General features: G+C 35.8%; 6 protein-coding genes across 8 annotated transcripts in view; 4 read left to right on the top strand and 2 right to left on the bottom strand.

The window, feature by feature from the left end:
- Positions 1–674: 674 nt before the first annotated feature.
- Positions 675–3587, bottom strand: Ada2b (transcriptional Adaptor 2b). Of its 3 annotated transcripts, none has more exons than XR_511541.3 (11): positions 3372–3587; positions 3211–3308; positions 3091–3150; positions 2897–3038; positions 2629–2846; positions 2348–2574; positions 1977–2193; positions 1368–1481; positions 1165–1306; positions 1056–1118; positions 675–1002 (listed from the first exon to the last, which is right to left on the bottom strand). XR_511541.3 is itself a non-coding variant. In XM_008197240.3 (11 exons), the coding sequence occupies exons 1-11, from the start codon at positions 3376–3378 to the stop codon at positions 871–873; spliced, it is 1356 nt and encodes a 451-aa protein (XP_008195462.1). In that variant the 5' UTR covers positions 3379–3583; the 3' UTR covers positions 675–870. The 3 variants fall into 3 exon arrangements, 1 of the variants encoding a protein (XP_008195462.1); XR_511542.3 differs by having other exon boundaries at positions 1368–1412; positions 3372–3586; XM_008197240.3 differs by having other exon boundaries at positions 1368–1417; positions 3372–3583.
- A 35-nt stretch (positions 3588–3622) lies between these two features.
- Positions 3623–5298, top strand: Lrr47 (Leucine-rich repeat 47). The gene is made up of 2 exons (XM_015981366.2): positions 3623–3735; positions 3802–5298. The coding sequence occupies exon 2, from the start codon at positions 3913–3915 to the stop codon at positions 5164–5166; it is 1254 nt and encodes a 417-aa protein (XP_015836852.1). The 5' UTR covers positions 3623–3735; positions 3802–3912; the 3' UTR covers positions 5167–5298.
- LOC663705 (peroxynitrite isomerase THAP4) lies at positions 5287–5824 on the bottom strand. Its single transcript, XM_969740.4, has one exon. It carries the CDS (start codon positions 5822–5824, stop codon positions 5327–5329), a length of 498 nt encoding a protein of 165 aa, XP_974833.1. The 3' UTR covers positions 5287–5326.
- A 102-nt stretch (positions 5825–5926) lies between these two features.
- Positions 5927–7697, top strand: LOC663718 (KICSTOR complex protein kaptin). The gene is made up of 7 exons (XM_969752.4): positions 5927–6059; positions 6114–6356; positions 6403–6485; positions 6536–6888; positions 6955–7176; positions 7223–7358; positions 7408–7697. Exons 2-7 carry the CDS (start codon positions 6155–6157, stop codon positions 7624–7626), a joined length of 1215 nt encoding a protein of 404 aa, XP_974845.1. The 5' UTR covers positions 5927–6059; positions 6114–6154; the 3' UTR covers positions 7627–7697.
- Positions 7698–8079: 382 nt separating this feature from the next.
- Rpt2 (Regulatory particle triple-A ATPase 2) lies at positions 8080–9851 on the top strand. Its single transcript, XM_969766.5, has 4 exons — positions 8080–8229; positions 8282–9250; positions 9304–9513; positions 9661–9851. Exons 1-4 carry the CDS (start codon positions 8227–8229, stop codon positions 9793–9795), a joined length of 1317 nt encoding a protein of 438 aa, XP_974859.1. The 5' UTR covers positions 8080–8226; the 3' UTR covers positions 9796–9851.
- Positions 9852–15619: 5768 nt separating this feature from the next.
- Positions 15620–19731, top strand: part of Nrx-1 (Neurexin 1) — a 44693-nt gene continuing 40581 nt past the window's right edge. Inside the window, exons 1-2 of the mRNA XM_064355938.1 lie at positions 15620–15765; positions 18774–19481. Coding sequence (XP_064212008.1) covers positions 18900–19481 — 582 coding nt within the window. The 5' untranslated portion in view covers positions 15620–15765; positions 18774–18899. The remainder of the gene's footprint in view (positions 15766–18773; positions 19482–19731) is intronic.

Genomic DNA, 19731 nt, shown 5'->3' with positions numbered 1-19731 from the left:
GTCGAAAACAGTAAAGAAATTTTCGTAATGCCACATTTAACTGACATTTAATGAATTGTTCAACAATTTTGCGTGTATAGTGTTAATTACTTACAATAGAAAGAATTACTTTAAAAGTACGTGGTGGTAAATACTAGCGTTGACTTTGGTTCTGTAGTTTTTCGTGGTATAAAGTGTTTATTGTTGGAACTTGAAAGTGGATAAAAAGTGAAAAATATTTAAATTTTGATTACAAAGTGTTATCAAACAGTTGTCTAATTAAAGATTATAAGTAATGGATCACAGCGAACACAAAGTTTGGCTCAAGAAACCAATAAATTAGTGAAGTGTTATGAATTTTAGGTTAGAATTTTCCACTGAAAAAATCATGAAATGCTGCGGTAAATCTACAAAACTACAATAAAGATTAACAACTGCTGATACATTTAAACGTAAATTATGCCAAAAGGTAGGCTTTTCAATGTCTTTGTAATAATTTTCCAATAAAGAAAGTGAACCAAACAGTCATTCGTTATTCGTGTTTTCCTCGTCATCTCTCATTTGTCAACATAAGTTTCTTGCATCAAAGATGAAATAATCATTCCGCATAGGCAATGTAATAATTGTGAAGCCCCAAAATTCGTACAACGCTCAAAATATCCGAATAAACATTTTCCCGCCATTTATGGTTACTGTTTTCGACCTAGCTCAGTGGCGCCCCCAACGGTAATTTTACTTCCGAATACATGATAAAGGAACATACAATTATGCCACTACAACAATTTTTAAGTGTCGATTACACTAAAAAAGACACTAACCCATCAGTGTTAACCCAGCTAACTAAAATATCGTGACAAACAAAAATTAATTCCAATTTTACATAATCAAAGATCAGACAACAGAAACCCCTGGAAGCCAGCCACTGTGACTAAGATATTGCGTAACAACATCTTTAACACTAACTTCAGACGAATTTTTATCAATTTCAACGGTACGGTGTCGATTCGGAGACAAGAGATTTTCCTATTAAAAAAAAACAATTAAACCCAATCAAACAAACAAATCAAACAACTAACCTGAATAATAAGCGATTTCAGTGTGGTGTATTGGACGGGTTGCAAATTTAAAGTCTTGCAAAGCTGAAAATTTCCAATAAAAAATAAACCCGGGGAAAACCGACTTTACCTGTATTTCATGTTGGGACAATAAGGATCCTAACGGTAAGGCATTAGGTGACGGCGGTCTTACATTATCCGAGTTCGAGTTGTTTTGCTCTTCGGACCACGTGAATTTTTTTTCGGATAAATTTTGGTTTTCTTCGCTTTTTCTATTAAAAATTTAAACAAAACGACAATTTGCCAAAATCGTAACACGCACAAAAACCTTACCCGTTTTTTGACTGCACCTCCGGAACTGATATTTGATAGCCACTGCTGCCCTAAGTGAAATGCAAACTGATACAATCTGTTTCTGTTTACATATTTGTTTCGTTTGAGTCTAGCCTGCACACAAACCAAACCATGATGGTATGAACAAATGACGAAATGAAGCAATATATTCGTGCATCACGTTAGTTTTGTGCATTCGAAGTATGAATTAGTAATACATGACACATTCGCGCTGCATCCACGCAACAATTATTATTTAACCACAACAAGCACAGCCCCCTTAGCGTACAGGGTTGAAAATGTACCGGGTGTTTCAGATTTAAACCTATGAAAACAATTTAAAGAGCCAAAAAATGGCTAGTTATTCAAATTAGTTTTAAATACGGTTTTAATCTACGAGGAATGTCAAAAAACAGTGTTTTTACGTAAATTAGTTAAAAGTTTATAATATATATATTATAAATAGGAATTAATTAATTATTATTTTCAAAAAAGTTACAAGGGTGCGAATACCAACCTGAAACACCCAGTATACTGATAGTTCGTAAGAACGAAGAAGGCTGTGACATCAAATCTTGCAATATTTTAGCACAATCAAGCGATACTTACAGACTTGCTCTGTTTCATTTGTTGTTGTTTCTGATACGCCATGTGTTGTTCTTGATGTATCACTTCCTCTTGTGTTGTTAAACCTAAACTTCTATATCTATACAATTCGGATAAACGGTGACGTAACTCTTTCTCTCTTTCAAGGTTATTGATTAGTTGTTCATGTTCGTTTGATGTTAAAAACTGACTAAAGACTTTCATGTTTTCCCTAAGTTCTCTAAATTGGAACAAACATTAAATAAGTTTTGGTCACGGGTTGCTTGATGAACGAAGGAAGTTTTTCGTCACCATAGTTACGAAAGTAAACTAAAGATTTTAACACCATGGTAACTGACAAACTTCCTTCATTGTCAAGAAAACTAGATTGATACCTTTGCTCTTTTGTTAGAGGTCTCTTATTTGAATCTTTTCTTTGGTTTGAGAAAAATTTTGCAACCAATTGGTAGTCGCGAACGATTCGTTTTCGTTTCGCTCTTTCTCTTAATCTCCTAGTGTACATATCAACCATTGATAATTTTAGCGCTACTTCGACTTCGGTGTCTTCAGCTGTGTCTAATTGTAAAGTTGAAACCAGTTGTTCAGCTGGCATATCATATTCCTACATTAAGCAATTGATTAATTAATATAAATGATTAATTATTGATTGTAATACCCGTTCAAAATCGTCCCTATGTGGTTTATACCCTAACAATTGAGCTTCTTCTAGAGTTATATCTAAAGGTGGCAACCTTGCAATCACTGCAGGCGATAATGGTCCATTATCTTCAGGTACATGATCAATCAACATCGGTTGACGGTCTCTCGATTCAGCCCAAGTGGCTTTTCCAATATTACCGTCCAAATAACGCGAAATATATTCATCTCTCACTTCTACAAAAAAAATTCCTTAATTTTCACAGAATTCCCCCATAAAAAAATACCTTCAGGGGTCCGTGTTTCAACATGTTGGCTCACCAACTCCCAATTCCCAAACCCATACAACTCCACAGCATCCAACAATTGCAATTCCTCACCTCCAGTCCAATTCCCCTTTCCCCCAAAAATACTAACCGACCAGTGTTCCTACACCAAATTAATTTTAAAAACGATTTCTGGTGTGGCAACAGCAACTTACCACAAATTTATACGCATGATCGTTTTTATGCGTCCCGATTTCAGCCCCCGTTGAAAAACACTAAAAAATTTTCAAATTTTGCGCCGTTTCGCGTCACCGCCCCGGTCACGTGACACTTACCTGCAAGCAAATGTCGAAGTCCTGGCAAACGCAGCATTGGACCCGAATTCCCGTGATTTCTTCCTCGCAATAAGTACAAGAGACTTTTGCAAAGAGATCTGGAATAATTGGAGGGGTTTTTTGGTGTTTTTGGTCGAAAAAAATTCAGAAGCGTCACTCACCAGCCATTTTCTTGCGACGTCAAAATGACCAGTGGTGGGGGGCAATGCCAGAAATGCAATTCACGGGCTCTGGGGCATTCTAAACGACACGGTGGTCCACAGATCGGTTCATTTGGACGATTGGGGGAAACACAGGCACGAGATGCGGCGCAAATCCGTTTTTTTGAGTGAAAGAAAAAACAAATTGGAATGAACGTGGAGTGCTGTGTAAGCGAAGCGATCAATTTGCGCCTGCGCGCCGCGCCACAGGGCCGGCTTATACATTTTCCAAATTGATTTTTCCCAAATTAATTTCAATTCCAACACTTTTTTATCGATTTTATTACTCAAAACGAGTTGGGGTCATCTAGCTACTGGTTGAAATGTAAATTTGAAACGCAACCTAACGGTTTAGTATCTGAAATCTTTATTGACTAAGAAATTATTTTAGTGCACCCCTGGATGTCAGACAGTTGACAGTTGACACGAATCATCTGGCGGCAAAATAAATTAGGTTAGGTGTTGTTAGTTTACTCGGAAAATCATCAAAAACCTCAATATAATGAAACTTGTGTGTAGTGTCCGTGTCGAGAATCGCTTACTACCGGCTTTGGCTATAAAATCCAAGCAAAAGTACGCTCAGTCAACGTTGGCGTTGTGCAAACACCCGAATTCCGAAGACTATTGCATTATTTTGTTTACAAATCAAAACAAGAATGGCACGAAGTACGGCGTTCGGGGGAACATAAGCCAAATATTGACCCGTTTCATAAACGATGGAAAGGCCACAATTCAGTTCAAAATGCCCCCACATGACCTATTCGTGCAGTGCGATGTTTTGCAATTGAAGAGTTTTCTTCACTTGTTGAAGAGAGTACTCGAAAATAAAATCTCGCCGAAAGAACTGACCTGTTCCAGCATGTCTGTGACACCAGTTGCCAAAAACACCGCCCCCAAAAAACTAGTGATACGAAGTCGCGCCGAATACCCAGCTCGGGGATTCCCCCGAACGCTTGAGTCTCTCTACGTCAATGGCATCAAGCGGTGTGGCTTAGACATAGGAATTTTACGGTTAACTAAACTTAAAATTCTCGATTTGAGCCAAAATTGCATCGAATTTATCCCAGAAGAATTGAACAAGTTGCACTTAAGCGAGGTAAATTTATCACAAAACTGCTTGAATAAATCAAGTCCACGACAGTGGGCCTGGCTCGGAGGCAACTTATCCAAATCTCTGACTTTACTCAACTTGGAATCAAACAATTTAAAATATCTCCCTGACCAATTAGCCAAACTCTACAATCTAATCACTTTAAATGTTAACAATAACGAATTGAAATTTTTACCAAACTGTCTCAGTAATTTACGAAACTTGCGTAACTTGGTCGCGTCGAATAACAACTTGACCGTGTTGCCAGGGAGCATAAAACAGTGTCGGTTCAAATTTTTGGATTTGTTCAACAATAATTTTGAGGCAAACAGTACGGAAAAAATCGCACCTCCGACACACCTACCGGTGTTTTCGCTCAAAGAGTGTGCCGGGAGGCGAGTCCTCGAACTCAAATTATTTTACTCCTCAAATACCATTCCCCACACACTTGTCAAATATTTAGATTGTGCGAAATACTGCGAGTGTGGAAAGGCTTGTTTTGAGTCATTTATTCGCGTTCCGGGGAGTTTCCTAGTTTCGGGGATTACCGAAGATTTGATCGTGTCCCCAAACTCAATGATGCTTCCCCTTGATTGTTATTTTTGCTCGTTGAGGTGCTTCCGAACTTTGCATTTCACGCGCAGTCGAAATCCCGTTATTAGATAGGACGCAATTGACCTAAGTTAGGTGTGATATTTTGTAAGATAAAATTTAGGTGTTTTTTCGTCGCGATCTCAATGTACATTTTTTACGACTTTTCTCTCTATTTAAATAAATAAATAAATGTGAAATTTTAAAGTGTGTTTTATTTTTTTCCCTACAATATTTACATTTTTTCGTACACGGCTTTCAAGTGCTGGGTTAGAGCCGTTTTGGCCGTTTCCATATACACAGTGATTTCCAAATTGCCGTTCTCCACTAGTTTAAATTCCCGCTCGATTGCTAAAACCGGGGGATCCCTCGCAAAACTCATTCTTGAGATTTGGGTTGATTTACACTTGAGTGTTGTGCCCGTGACGACGCCTTCTTCCAAAGAAGTCACGCCAAAATTGTGGGCAATCATGAAAGCGACATTGTTTGTCCCCGGATTTATTCGTAAAAATCCGCTCTCGAAGTGCATGGGGTTCCCCTTTTCTGGGTGCCAGGTTTTCGAGGTGTAGTTTAGCAAGGGCTGGCCGATACTTTCAAAAACTATTTCATCGCAGTACGTGAATGGTTCAATTGTGGGGTAAATTCCCTCAGCTTTGATAGATTTCCAGTGACCGATTAACCAGCACAGGGGTTTCACAGCGTCGTTGACAGTTTTTGCGAAACTTCGAGACATAATTAAGTGAAACAAACTGATTTACTATCGGCGTGTTTATATTTTTTGTTTGTTATTTCGAGAAAGGTCATTTGAAATTACCCGATAACCTCCAAAATGTTTGACAATAGAAGAGCACTACTTTACCGACTAAAATTTAAATGATTTTTTATTAATTATTTACAATTTTTTCCCCAACATGCCGCATTATTTGAATAACAGATTAGCAATCTATCAAAATTTACAATTACTTCACGTAATTTTTGCTTTTAACATTTTAAAATTGTATTTTGAAATCCCATCTTGACAGCTGTCATCCTATCTCCAACCTTAAAATTTCCAAAATTTTCAATGGATCAACTGGAAGAAAGCCATTACTTCCACTTGCCGTCCCAAGGCAACATTTACACAATCACGCATTTGGAGGCCGCTAATTGCCCCCACAAAATCCTGGTTGCTTCGCTCAAACGCGATATTTTTTGTATAGAGTACCAGGAATCAGGGGGCTGTCTCATACCCACAACAAAGGAAGTCTCATTCACTTATATCCCAAGTAACTACGAGTAAAAATCTATGGTTTGTCTCACATTTGGTTCCAGGCGGTGCTGAAATTATTTCAGTGGACGCTTTCAACAAATCAGCAACGAAAAATGAGTTCGTTATAGGAATTACAATAATTAAAGTAGTCGCTTTTGATCGTAATTTCTCAAATAATTGTTTAAAAAATTGTAGAACAGCAATTTGTTGGATTCATCGTTTGAATATTACTTAAACATTTACTCAGAATGGGAGGAGAGCGACGATTTTAACATCGACAACATCGCTCAAAATTGCCTAAACGTTGAGCTGAGCTTCACTCCTTATCAGCTCACACATACGGACCTCATAATTTGGGAAAATGAGCAAATTACGACCAAAGAAATTGTCTTTTTGTTATCAGGAAGCGACAATCAGATCCACATTTATCGGGAATATACCACCGACCACTTGTATAAAGAGGTGGACAAGGAGTGCTTTCCCGAATTTATCAAAACACCAAGTCCTGTGGTCTGGATTGATATTTACTACAACGACAATTATTCCCAGTAATTGACTCAATTTTTCTATTGCTAATTTTTTTTGGGCTCTCGTGCATTAAATGATATTTTCAGACGAGTCACAGCAATGGCATGTGAGTGTGGATACGTCCGACTGACTCAAGTTTGTGTTAAAACAAACAAACTCAGTTTTAATTTCTCGACCAAACTGAATAATTACATTTCACATTTGCGGCTGTATCCAGACGAGAAATTAATCTCTCTAGCCGAAAAACCGGTAAATTGTGGCTTAAATTTAGTCGTTGTTAACACAATCTTGCCTCCAGTTTTATTCCAGTGAGTTGATTGTTTTTCTTAATTTTTTTGTAGTAATTTTTTGTAGAAACGTTCTAGTTTACGGGTTAAGTAATTACGTCTCCTTGCCCCGACACGACTACACGTGTGTCTTGACTTGTTGCCAAGTCGCTGATGTTGATTTCGACGGAGAAAAAGAAATCCTAGTCGGAAATAGTTCAGAGGTACATAGTCAATTATGGGTGAAAATGTGGGTAAATCCCCCAATTTTAGGAAATAATGTTGTATAAACGTGACCCTGACAAGGGCTGGTGCTTGGAGGAGTTAAAAATGTTCGCTTCGCCTATCATCAGTATGAAATACGTGGACTTGATCGAGGATGGGGTTAATGAGTTGGTGGTGTTGTCCATGAAAGGAGTGCATTTTCTACAACATGATTTTACACATGTTGATAGGGTTTTAAACGAAAAAATAAAGCTTGTTAATTTTTAAATGCTGAAGGTGGGGTCTTTGACGACCACTATTTTATCGACTGAAGTTGAGATAAATTTTTACATTTGAAATGTATTTTATTATGGAAATAACTGATTAGTGATTATTTCACTATCCTCGATACTCTATGACTTACCTTAAAATGTCCATGTTAATCTCTTCAAATAACCAAAACAAATCCACTAACAACAATAATTATTTGATAAAACACACACGAGAACGCTTATTATTACTTTAAATCCCAAATCTTTATCAACACTTTTGAATTCGAATTTTAAACGCACAAAATGTCAAGACAGATGCAAAAATGGCGGCTATACTACCAACCTAATATACGCACTAAACACTCGGCTAATTATTATTTTAAGTAGTCTTTTAATGATTTTTAATTTTAAGGTTTTAATACAATTTCCTATAAATAGATATATGTTAGGTTTTATTTGTTACACCATTTTATACATAAATCAATGGTTTTGTTGATTTCAAAAGTGTCGACAACCTTGGCCAAAAATCCCCAAATGACATTTGTGGGATGACTTCGTAGTTTGTTGCACTTTTCTCACACAACAAAGTTAATTCCTCAAAGTCTAATTAAATAAAATGGTAAGAGGTCCTAACTTTTCCTCGTTCCTCCCTCAATTTCCCACTTTTCAAGGGTCAAAGTCAGTCAGGCCCCGGCGGCGGCGACAAGAAGGAAGAAAAAGACAAGAAGAAGAAATACGAGCCCCCGATTCCGACCCGTGTTGGTAAGAAAAAGCGTCGTACTAAGGGCCCCGACACTGCTTTAAAACTCCCGGTGGTGACCCCCCACACCAGATGCCGCCTAAAACTCCTCAAACTCGAACGCATCAAAGATTACCTCTTGATGGAGGAGGAGTTCATCCGGAACCAGGAGCGCCTCAAACCTCAAGAAGAGAAAAACGAGGAGGAGCGCTCGAAGGTTGACGATTTGAGGGGGACCCCCATGTCCGTGGGGAACCTGGAGGAGATTATCGATGACAACCATGCCATTGTCTCGACTTCGGTCGGTAGCGAACACTACGTCAGTATTCTGTCGTTTGTGGACAAGGACCAGCTGGAGCCTGGCTGTTCTGTGCTTTTGAACCACAAAGTCCATGCGGTTGTGGGGGTTCTGGGCGATGATACGGACCCCATGGTCACGGTTATGAAACTGGAGAAAGCCCCCCAGGAAACGTATGCTGATATCGGGGGGCTCGACACCCAAATCCAGGAAATAAAGGAATCGGTCGAGTTACCGTTGACCCATCCAGAATACTACGAGGAGATGGGGATCAAGCCACCGAAAGGTGTGATTTTGTATGGGCCCCCAGGCACGGGGAAAACGCTCCTGGCCAAAGCTGTGGCCAATCAAACCTCTGCTACTTTTTTGAGGGTTGTGGGGTCGGAACTTATTCAGAAATATCTGGGGGATGGCCCGAAATTAGTAAGAGAGCTGTTCCGAGTTGCTGAGGAACACGCACCTTCCATTGTTTTTATTGATGAGATTGATGCTGTGGGGACGAAACGTTACGATTCGAATTCGGGCGGCGAGCGCGAAATTCAGCGCACTATGCTAGAGTTACTTAACCAATTGGATGGGTTTGATTCAAGGGGCGATGTTAAAGTAAGAGAAAAAATTCTGTATGTTACTATTATTTCTGGATTTTTTTTGTCTAGGTTATTATGGCAACTAATCGAATCGAAACTCTTGATCCTGCTTTGATTCGTCCGGGACGTATTGATCGCAAAATCGAGTTTCCGTTGCCTGATGAAAAAACAAAGAAACGGATTTTTAACATTCATACGTCACGAATGACTTTGGCGGAAGATGTCAATTTGCAGGAGTTGATTATGGCAAAGGATGATTTATCAGGCGCTGATATTAAGGTATTTAAACGGTTATAACCAATTGGAACAATTGTGGTCGTAGTAAGCTCTGACTGACATTGACATTAGACACGTCAAAATTGATGAAGTGAAACTTCAAAGCCCACTACATTTTTAAATTTATGATTTTTTTTTATTTGTTTTCAGGCGATTTGTACGGAGGCCGGGCTAATGGCCCTGCGTGAGCGAAGAATGAAGGTGATGAATGAAGATTTCAAAAAATCGAAAGAGAGCGTTCTTTATAGGAAGAAAGAAGGGACTCCGGAAGGACTCTACCTTTAAATAAAATTAACATTTTGTATATTTTTTTTCGAAGAAATAAACTCTAGTTTAACCGATCGGTGTTTTATTTTTCAACTCGTCCAAATTCCTGTTACAAATATCAGTTTGTTTGGCTTTAATTTGTGGTAAAGTGACTAGAGAGTCGTTTTGGCAAATTTGGCACCAGCCTAGTTTCGGTTGGGCTAAAAGTGGGTCTTCGGGGGTGTTTCGAGTACTGAAAAATTGATATTTTACGAGTTACGTGGCTTGGTTACGTACAAAAAAGCCCCCTTGTGATGTCCGATTAGATAAGCATTGGAAAATCCGTCAGCGAAGCCCTTATCAAAATAGTCTTGAAAATTACTGTCTTTTCCGTTAGAAAGACCGTCGCCGAGGCCGAGTCGTTTCACATTTTTCTCGATTTTGGTCCAGGTTTTTCCAGCAATTTCATCGTCTGACATTTTTGGAAAAAAGATAACATGTGTTGTGGCTTTATCACAAACTCTAAGCCAAGAGTGCCGTACTTCTTGTACTTGAAAAATAAAGAAAACAATGCGAATTATAAATTAAAAACCAACAAAACGCGCAAAGTTTGGAAAAAATTTCGAGGTTAGAGAAAACATGACAGGTGCATGACAGCAGTCAAAGGTCTTCAAAAATACATTTTTAAAGTGCTAAAATGAACAAATGGAGTCTGTTATTCCTAATATTTCTAAAACACTTTCATTTTTTTAACAGGCAGTACAATGTACATGCTTATGTACAAGCATTCCAATAAATTAAAAAATCATTTGAATTTCAGTCGATAAAACAGTGTTCTTCAAAAACCCATAAGCATGATTTTAAAAATAATTTTTTTTCTTAAAATTCAATAAGTGTTAAATGATGTTGCAAAAACGCACCTATTTTATTTAACTTACAACTATAACTTTGATAGCCTTACACGCGGAGTAAAACTTGAATTTTTGCTACACACACAATTTTTTTTCTTAAAGCCGTACAGTTTCTCCCAAGAATAAACGGGTAAAATACACTAGGAAGTAGACGCCAAAAATGAAACTGATGTAGAAACTAATCTGTGTCATGCTTGTCTCGAATTATCAAAAAATAACTTGTAGAAAGAGCTTTACAACAAATTTGGAACACAGATTTAGAACTACCTAATTTTACTCGCACTTTTGGGCACTTTGCTGAATTTAATGAAAAACATTACGTATTATTCAGCTAGCTTGTACTTTTTTATAACAATATTATCTCTGACGGAAAATATGGTGTCTGAAATTAGAGTATAGTTTTACAATTTTTACTGATACCTACCGGTACACATAACTGCGAATAAAATTTATAAAATAAATACATGCAGACTTGGGCAAAAGTGTGGAAGCAAGCGTTTTATACCTAAACTATGTACCTTACAAAAAAAAACTAATTATCAGTACATCATCAATTACTTACTTGAAAAATGTGATAATTTTTTAAGAATAATTTTTCAGAATTTCTTTCAGTTTGAGTTATTAATTTTTTTTTAAATGACACTCTACTGCGCCAACTTTTTTTGGTAAAAGATAAATACCTTTTAATTTTTGAACAAGTGTTTATTTTTAATAAATTTTTAAAGTTCCGTTCCGAGTTCATTACGACGATTTTCCAAATTTTGCCGACACATCTTTGTAATGAGTTCGGACCGCAATTTTCATAATTTGTTTTAAAGAAATCATTGGTTCAAAAACAATATTATTGAATTAGAAATTATTTTATGTGTACTTATTAAAAAAAATTAAAAGAGTTGTTTTAATTTTTTGCTTCGGTTTTGAAAATGTTTAGAAAACTACGAAAAGATGTTTATAATTCCACATGTCTCACTTAGGCCAAAGTTTCCTCGCAGTTAATCCGTAAATATAATTACAGTTGCGCGTCGTCTCCACCATTTCCCTTTGTTCGCTTCCCTTGAGACATGGCAAATGCGCAATACATTTTATATTTTAGTTTGTAAACGCAAACAGACAAGTTAAATCTTGTGTTCAATTCAAATTTAACTTTGCTAACAACATAAAGTCTCGAGAGCAAATAAATCAACACGCCGCTCTCCCAACTAATTCTATTCGCATCAGTGCGCCGATTTTTTCGAAAAAATTTCAATTGCGGGTCTTTATCTGTTATTTAAGATAATCCCGGCTGAAGCCGCGACACCGAGTCCATTCTATCCCCAAACGTGCGAGGAATAAGCCACCAACCGAATCGATTCTTTCACAGCTTTCTGCGGTGCCAATTGGAACACACGTGTCCAATTTCACACTTTATTGCTTTAAAATCGATCGCATTTTATTGCAGCATTAAAAAATGAGCTCTCTTAATTAAAAACGCGCTCAAAAGGAAAACTTGGATGTGTTGTTGATGAATAAAAGAATCGGGCCCGCATTCAAAACTCATTAATAAAAGATCGCTTTCTAAGTCTTGGCCAAGTCGCTTATTTAATCAAACAAAAACTGTGCTGGCGTTTAATTTTTAATTCGCTCCATCTTCGCTAAAACGAAGAATAATCCGGCGAACGCGGTGATAAATGTGCCTCCTTATACGCGAGATAAAAACACTTAGTACAAGTTGAGTAATAAGAATATGAAACTGCAAGCTGCAGGATTGGTCTATTTAGAGGGGTGTTTCAAGCGGTTATCGATCGGGGGAAGCACCAGAGGGCGCCGGTTTACTTCAAGCGCGTCCTGCAGGACTGCCGGACCTTTGAGTCTCGGGAGAGCGATTCCGAATGTTGAAATAAATCCAATTCTGCGATTTTCAGGCCTATTTATTATTAAAATGTCATGTGTCTAATTTTACTAAGTGTTCCACGCGAATAAGGCATTTAGACAGTCGAGGAATTTCCTATTTTTTTTATTAAAATAAGTTGTGCGATCGTTCAACGTAAATTACATCAATTTTCGTTTCAGTGAAACGTAATTTCGGGCTAAAATTCTTTATAATTTATTCATGCGGAAATAAGTGAAGATAATATTTTTTAAAAAAGCTTTTATCTAAAAAGTCTGGCCACTTATTAGTAATTTTAATAATAAATTGGCGATATTTGCTTGAAGATAATGACACGTTTTGACAATTTTTTGACGTACAGGATGATTCATGTCGTACTACGGTCTAATTTTTATTGATAAGCTTGATGTAAATAAATAAAATAAATGATCAATTGAAACCTGATTTTTGAGTCTATGGTGTTATAATTGCTTGCAGTTCTAACAGAAGTGGTTATTATTGATTTTATGTTTTATTTTTGTTAAATGCGAGTACGTGAAATTTTCCCAGAATTATGTATTATGAAAATTATGCAATGATTGCTTGCATGTCAGACACCTACGTGTTCGTGTTAAAAAAATTAATTTGTAACGAAATCATGTTACCCAGGAAATAATTTTATTAAATCTTACAGAATTTTAATAGAAAACATCGCTAATTGAGAGAATAAATAAACTGAAAAATCTGTTAAAAATGGCCAGTTTTAAAAGTATTTTAAAGTCAAATGAAATAAAATCAAATTAAATTAAAGTTAGGGTGGCCATTTCATGGTGGAAAATTTTATTCAACAAAAAAATTCATAACTCAAAAACTAAAAGCCGTAGAGCAATGCGGTTTGTTCCATTGAATTCAGCGGCTCATTTTCTGTATTACACCGCCCTTTTTACAATATTACCTTACTCGAAAACTTAGTTAAAAATTTTATTTATTAACTTGAAAAATGATGGATGCGCCGAATTATTTATTAAAAAATTCGTAACTCAAAAACCAAAAGTCGTAGAGCAATGCGGTTTGTTCCATTGAATTCAGCGGTTTATTTTCTGTATTATACCAACTTTTCACGAGATTTAAATTTTTAATTTTTTTTGCCCAAATTTCCTGAGTAATACACAGTACCTTCAAAAAGGTGAAAAAAAATTTTTTTTTAAACTAACTTCAGCAAATTTTTATGGACTTCTACATGTCTTAACAACCCACTAAAGTTGTTAAAAGTTTACAAAAAGTCCAAATGTTCGATTTTTTGATGTTTGATTTTTTCAATTTTCGTCGCAGTTTTTGTCGATTTTGGGTACCCGGAATATTTGTCGACCAATAGCTCCGGAACTGTTAGAGATAACCCTATGAAGTGTATTATCGTTGGAAGGCTCTTTAAATTATCTATTTTTTTCAAAAAAGATTATTGTTCTCCGACTAATAGCTTTCGAGCAAATTGCTGCTAAATGCAAAAATTGGTAAAATATTAAAAAATTTATAACTAAAAAACTATTGGGAATTTGGCAATTTTCTCGATGCCAATCGATTCCCCGGATCATTTTGCATAGGTATGGATCAAAACAGTTCCACTTTTTAGAATAGTTTATTCGTAAATGAGAAAACAAAAAAAATTAAAAAAAAGTTAACACCCCCCCCCCTTAAAATCGGTCAATTTTTAAAGTGTCTCAAAATCAAATGAAACCTGTTCTATCTTATAGATTTTGATGTGCTCTTTACGATGGAACAAACCGTTTTCTTCTAGCTCTTTTAGTTTGGCCGTAATCGGCGTTTGAAAATTGAAAATGTTTTTGCGAGATATCGCCTTGAGTCCTATACCATTTTGTAGAGTTTTTTATTTCGGTTATTCTCCATTTTTCTGTTTCTCGATATCTTTAATAGTTTCGCCGTAATTGGCAGTTGAAAATTGAAAAAAAGTGTAAAACGGAAACCTTTTTTGGCGTTTTTCTCGGAAACTGTAAGACTTAGAGCAACGAACAAAAAACCATCTGATAGCGCTTAATTTTATCTATTTTTTCGACCAAACCCGGAGCCGCTCCGGGCAACGGTTCCGACTACAGAGGCGATCAAAGTTTTTCACTAAAAAAATTCATAAAAAAAAACTAAAAGTCGTAGAGAATTGCTGTTTGTTTCATTGAATTCTACGGCTCATTTTACATATTATATCAATTTTTTACAAGAATTAAAAATTTAAATTTTTTTGCCTAAATTTAGGGTAGCCATTTGTCATACTGAAAAATTTTATTCATTAAAAAAATTCATAACTCAAAAACTAAAAGTCGTAGAGCAATGCGGTTTGTTCCATTGAATTCAGCGGCTCATTTTCTGTATTATACGAACTTTTTACGAGATTTAAAAATTAAATTTTTTTTTGCTAAAATTTCCTGCGTGTGTTTATTACCTTCAAGAAAGTGAAAAAAATATATTTTTTTTAAACTTGTTCTATCATAGTTTTTTGGACACATATATTTCTTAACAACCCCCTAGAGTTGTTAAAAGTAGAAAAAAAATTAATTGCTTCGATTTTTAGAATTTTGATTTTTCCAATTTTTGCGCGATTTTTCATAACTTGAAAACTATTGGGAATTTGGCGATTTTCTGGACGCTAATCGATTAGGTTAACAAAAATTTCTGTATCAAAAATTTATGAACTAAGCTGTTTTATGAGTTGTCCCGGCGCCTCCACCATTTTTGATCAATTGCCTAAAACATAATTTTTAGCTTCAATTTATTAAAATTACTAAAAGGTCTTGTAATTATATTACTCATTTAATTAAAAAAATATTGTTTACAAAAACTCGTGTTTCGAAACAGAGTATTATAGAAATTGAAGTTGATTATAAGTGATCTTCCCGGCGCCTCCACCATTTTTATCATTAAATAATTTTTCTATTAAGAGCTGATTAAAAATTTGCAATATATTGTATGTTAATTCGACGATGTTCGTCCCACAATTCCGGCAAAAAATCGTCGGAGGCGTCGGTGTCCCACACACTTATTTCTTCCTTTTCAATCGGCTTTTCTCTCCCTGGAAGGCGCATGTCTGCATGCGCCCTTCTGCCCTCTTTACGCTACGCCAGTGCAGCAAAGGGTCGAAAGCACAGTGTGACCTGGTCGGGGCTCTTTCTAGCGTTTGTTAGTGACCGGTTGTAAATCACCAGTGTCAGTGTTAGAATAAAGCCATTTCAGACAAGTGCATTGGTAAGAACTCTGAGGTGCTTTCACATTCAAAAACTCGGCTTTTGGGCGGCGTTTTTGCCGATATTTCCAAAATGTCCGCATTAGCTTTTGTTGTGTTGGAACATATTGATATTTTCGAAACAATATCGAGTGTAACAAAGACACGAAAGACAATTGAGTTTGATTAGAATGCGAAGCGATGCTTTGACGCGATATAGATTTCAAAGGGAAAACTAATAATACCTCCACCCACGAGCATTTATGACTTCATCTATTAATAAGTTCGGGATTCTTACACAACATTCCAATTCTCCCCAATATTATGTAATGTATTCATTCGCTCGATCTATTCCCGAATTTCCTAAAAGTACAGCCCTTAAATATTAAATGAAGTAACCATTAAGCGAAACCTCTAATCAGACTTGACTTTCCCGAATTTCTTTCACAATTTCAACGATCAAATAGTTTCAAACAACTTTGCGTAAATCCTGTCTTTAAAAACTTGGCCAACTTTCGAAATGCTCGTATAATTAATTCCAAATTTCATCAAGTGGAGGAAAAATAATCGAAAATACGTGACAGCCACGCTGTGATGGATTAAGACGGGTTTGTGTGCGCAATATTAAGTGGCGAAAGTGTACGACACCGAAATCTTATTTGGCAATTTGTAAAAACCACTCGGGATTGTTTGGAACAACTAATTGGAATCACTTAATATTGGGTGGCTAAAAAACCGAATCTTGTTTCAGATCGGCTCAAATTTGCAAAACAGGAGACATTCTTTGTTATATTTGCTGTTAAATTTGTGATATTTACGCTAGAACTTATTTGTAAAATTTTTAAAGACTTTGTCTAAGTTTTTGTCATTAATGATAACACATTGTAACTACATTAAATTAAGCTTCGTTAAATGGGGTAATTAAGTAAATTATGTGCTACGAAATGTCACTAAACTAACTGTTAAAGTAACGATTAATTCCAAATGTTAAGTTTATTATTGAAAGTTTACAAAAAGTTGCTTAATGGATTATCTACGTGTTTGGTTCTAATTTATATGAAAAGATCACATAGTCGTTTTTTGTTTTTAACACATAGAAATACAGACTTGAGTTTTCTGGACAAATTGTCGCTCAGAAATCAGTGTTTTCTACTAAATATTTAATTTTTTTTCGATATTTTTTGTACTTGTATATTTAATTAATTAACTGTGAACATTAATAGTAGTAATAAATAAGAGAAAATTAATAATTTTTAACGCAATTTAATGATTTCTTGGTTTAAAAATGTTATTTTGATTATTTGCAATGGTTTATGTTATTCCTTATAAATTAATAAAAAATAAAATGGCGATATCAAGGATAGTCTTGGAGATACAAGGATTATTTAAATGGGATTTATTTTTTTAGACACTCGCTGTGTTATCATTACAAAAAATGTGCTATTGCTTACCAATAAAAATAAATAGAGACTTTAGACTTGTTTGTGTTATTGCCAGACATACGATTGAACAGACTTTTAAATCAGCGTTTTGTGCTAAATATAACACAAAAATTAGTTAATTTACAAAGTTTTTTAATTTTTTTGTCGCAATAATGTTCCGTCTATCGAGTTTTTTTTTGCTCAATGTACAGGCAATTTAAAGTAACGTATGCAAATTTTGCGCATTTAAATTTTTTTGCCGTCGTTGGCTTTTGAGTCACTTCTAGTTTTTTAATTACCAACTAACATTTTTTTTATTATTTTATTAGTACATTTCTGTGTACATTTTTTCACGTTTAAAAAAAATAAAGTCAAGTAAAAAAGATAGATTTCTCTGTTTATTTTTTTGGGTTTCAATTTTTATTAATATTATAAAATGTAAAATTGGACAAAACTAGAATAATAAATCTTTTGCATGTAATTGTCAATAAACTTATTGTTTTATTTTATTTTTTTATATTTCCTAGAAAGATAAAAAAATATACCACGGACTTGCTACTTCCAAAAAAAAGGGTTGGTTATTATTTAAAAATGTAAAAATGTTATCATTACTCAAACATCATTGACGTCATAAATGTTGCTATTGTGACAAAATTGAATTTAAATAGCTATTTGTAAAAACGATATAAGAAAAGTAAAATTTTCCAAATAGTAATAATTCTTCTGACGAGTTAAACATCGAAGATTTTATAAAATTCGGTGTAGGATTTTCATTTACTTGAGTATAAAAAAGTGATACTTTTTCTAACTATTTAACTTAAAATAGGAAAAGTTGTACTTTTCAACATTCAAACAAATATTAAAAAGTCAGAAATTTTTGATCGAATTTCATAGAAGTAAAATCGATTTTTTTGAATATTTTTTCACCAATAACAAAGATAAGATATTCGGTGAAGAAAATAAAAAAAATAACAAAATTTAGATGTGTGGCATTACTGCCTTTATTGTTATATCAAAATAAAGCAGTAATTGAAGAAAATATTGCCAATATTTTGTTAAGTATTTAAAATTGTCATTTTAAAGGAAGTGTTTACTTCTTATTCGTATAACAATATTAATTTTAACGTCAATATTTTTTATTGACCATAAAACTAGATTTTATTAACTTTTATGAATTTTTTAAAATTTTTTAAATTTCTTTACAACTTTTTCTCGGACTGGGGGCGTTTTAACTTTCTGTATTTGAGTTAGAAAAAGTTTATTTTTTCCAAACTGGAATAAAAAAATAAAAAATAAAAATAAATATGCGTATGGTGTAGATGCCAACACCCAAATTAAGTGTCAGAGTTTTCAGTTCAAAGTTGCCTCTACAGCATCTACATCCAATTTGATCTGATCTGATTTTTCGTTTCAACTTGAAAAATATTTTTTTTATTGGTAATATTTAAAGCCTACTGGGGTATGAGTTTTTTGGACCAAAAATGGTGAAATTTGTTAGAAAATCAAAATTTATTAAATTTTATTAGATGTTTTCACATTCTGCAAATATTTAATATTTAGTTTAAAGTGTGAATTGTTGCACCTCGGCCTTAGCAAAGCCCTTGTCTCAGGTTAGGCGGTGAGAATCAGTCGCGCCATGAACAGTTCCATATTCTCCTCCCCTCTCGAAGCCGCGTCCCCAACCCCCTTCGAATCGATATCTCAAGCGTGTTAATGCTCCAAGCATCATCATCATCATGCGGTGGTCCTTGGTGTTAGCCTTCAGCGTGGCGTTCAGCTCCGGCTTCCTGCTCGACGGCTCCACCAACTCCTACTCCCAGTTCCGCAAGTGGGGCGGCGGCACCAACGGCACCCTCGAGTTCGAGTTCAAGACGGACCAGGCCAACGGCCTGCTGCTCTACACCGACGACGGCGGCACCTACGACTTCTTCGAGATCAAGCTGGTGGAGGGCGCGCTCCGGCTGCGCTACAACCTGGGGGGCGGCGCGCAGATCATCACCGTGGGCCGCGACCTCAACGACGGCCACTGGCACAAGGTGCACGTGCAGCGGCACGAGGACAGGACCATCCTCACGGTGGACAGCGTCTCGCAGATGCGCACCTCCAGGGGCAAGGAGTTCAATTTCGGGAGGTTTGCCACCAATTCGGACGTTTTTGTCGGGGGGATGCCCACGTGGTACAACACCAAGTTGACGCTGCTGGCGCTGCCGAGTGTTATTTTCGAGCCGAGGTTTGTGGGGGCTATCAGGAATCTCATCTATCCCGATGTGGAAGGGGGCGCTCCGAGGAGGCAGGAGACCAGGCCGAAGGATCATAGGGTAAGCCCCACATCACACTCATACATCACGATACATCAGAATTCACAATATTTCAGGGGCGGATTAAGGTTTTTGGCGCCGTGGGCTAATTTTATTGAATTTGTTAAAATTGGAAAAAATGTATTTAAAAATAAAACAACAAATAAAATTTTTGCCTATATGTCATCACAAGACAAGATTTTCAATAGCCCACCAAAGTTATAGCAATAAAAATTAAATTACTAACTTTATCACCTATCAAGTTATCACG

This window comes from Tribolium castaneum, chromosome 3 (genome assembly GCF_031307605.1).
Source record: "Tribolium castaneum strain GA2 chromosome 3, icTriCast1.1, whole genome shotgun sequence".
Classification (NCBI taxonomy): domain Eukaryota; kingdom Metazoa; phylum Arthropoda; class Insecta; order Coleoptera; family Tenebrionidae; genus Tribolium; species Tribolium castaneum.
This window is presented reverse-complemented; position numbering and strand designations above follow the sequence as displayed.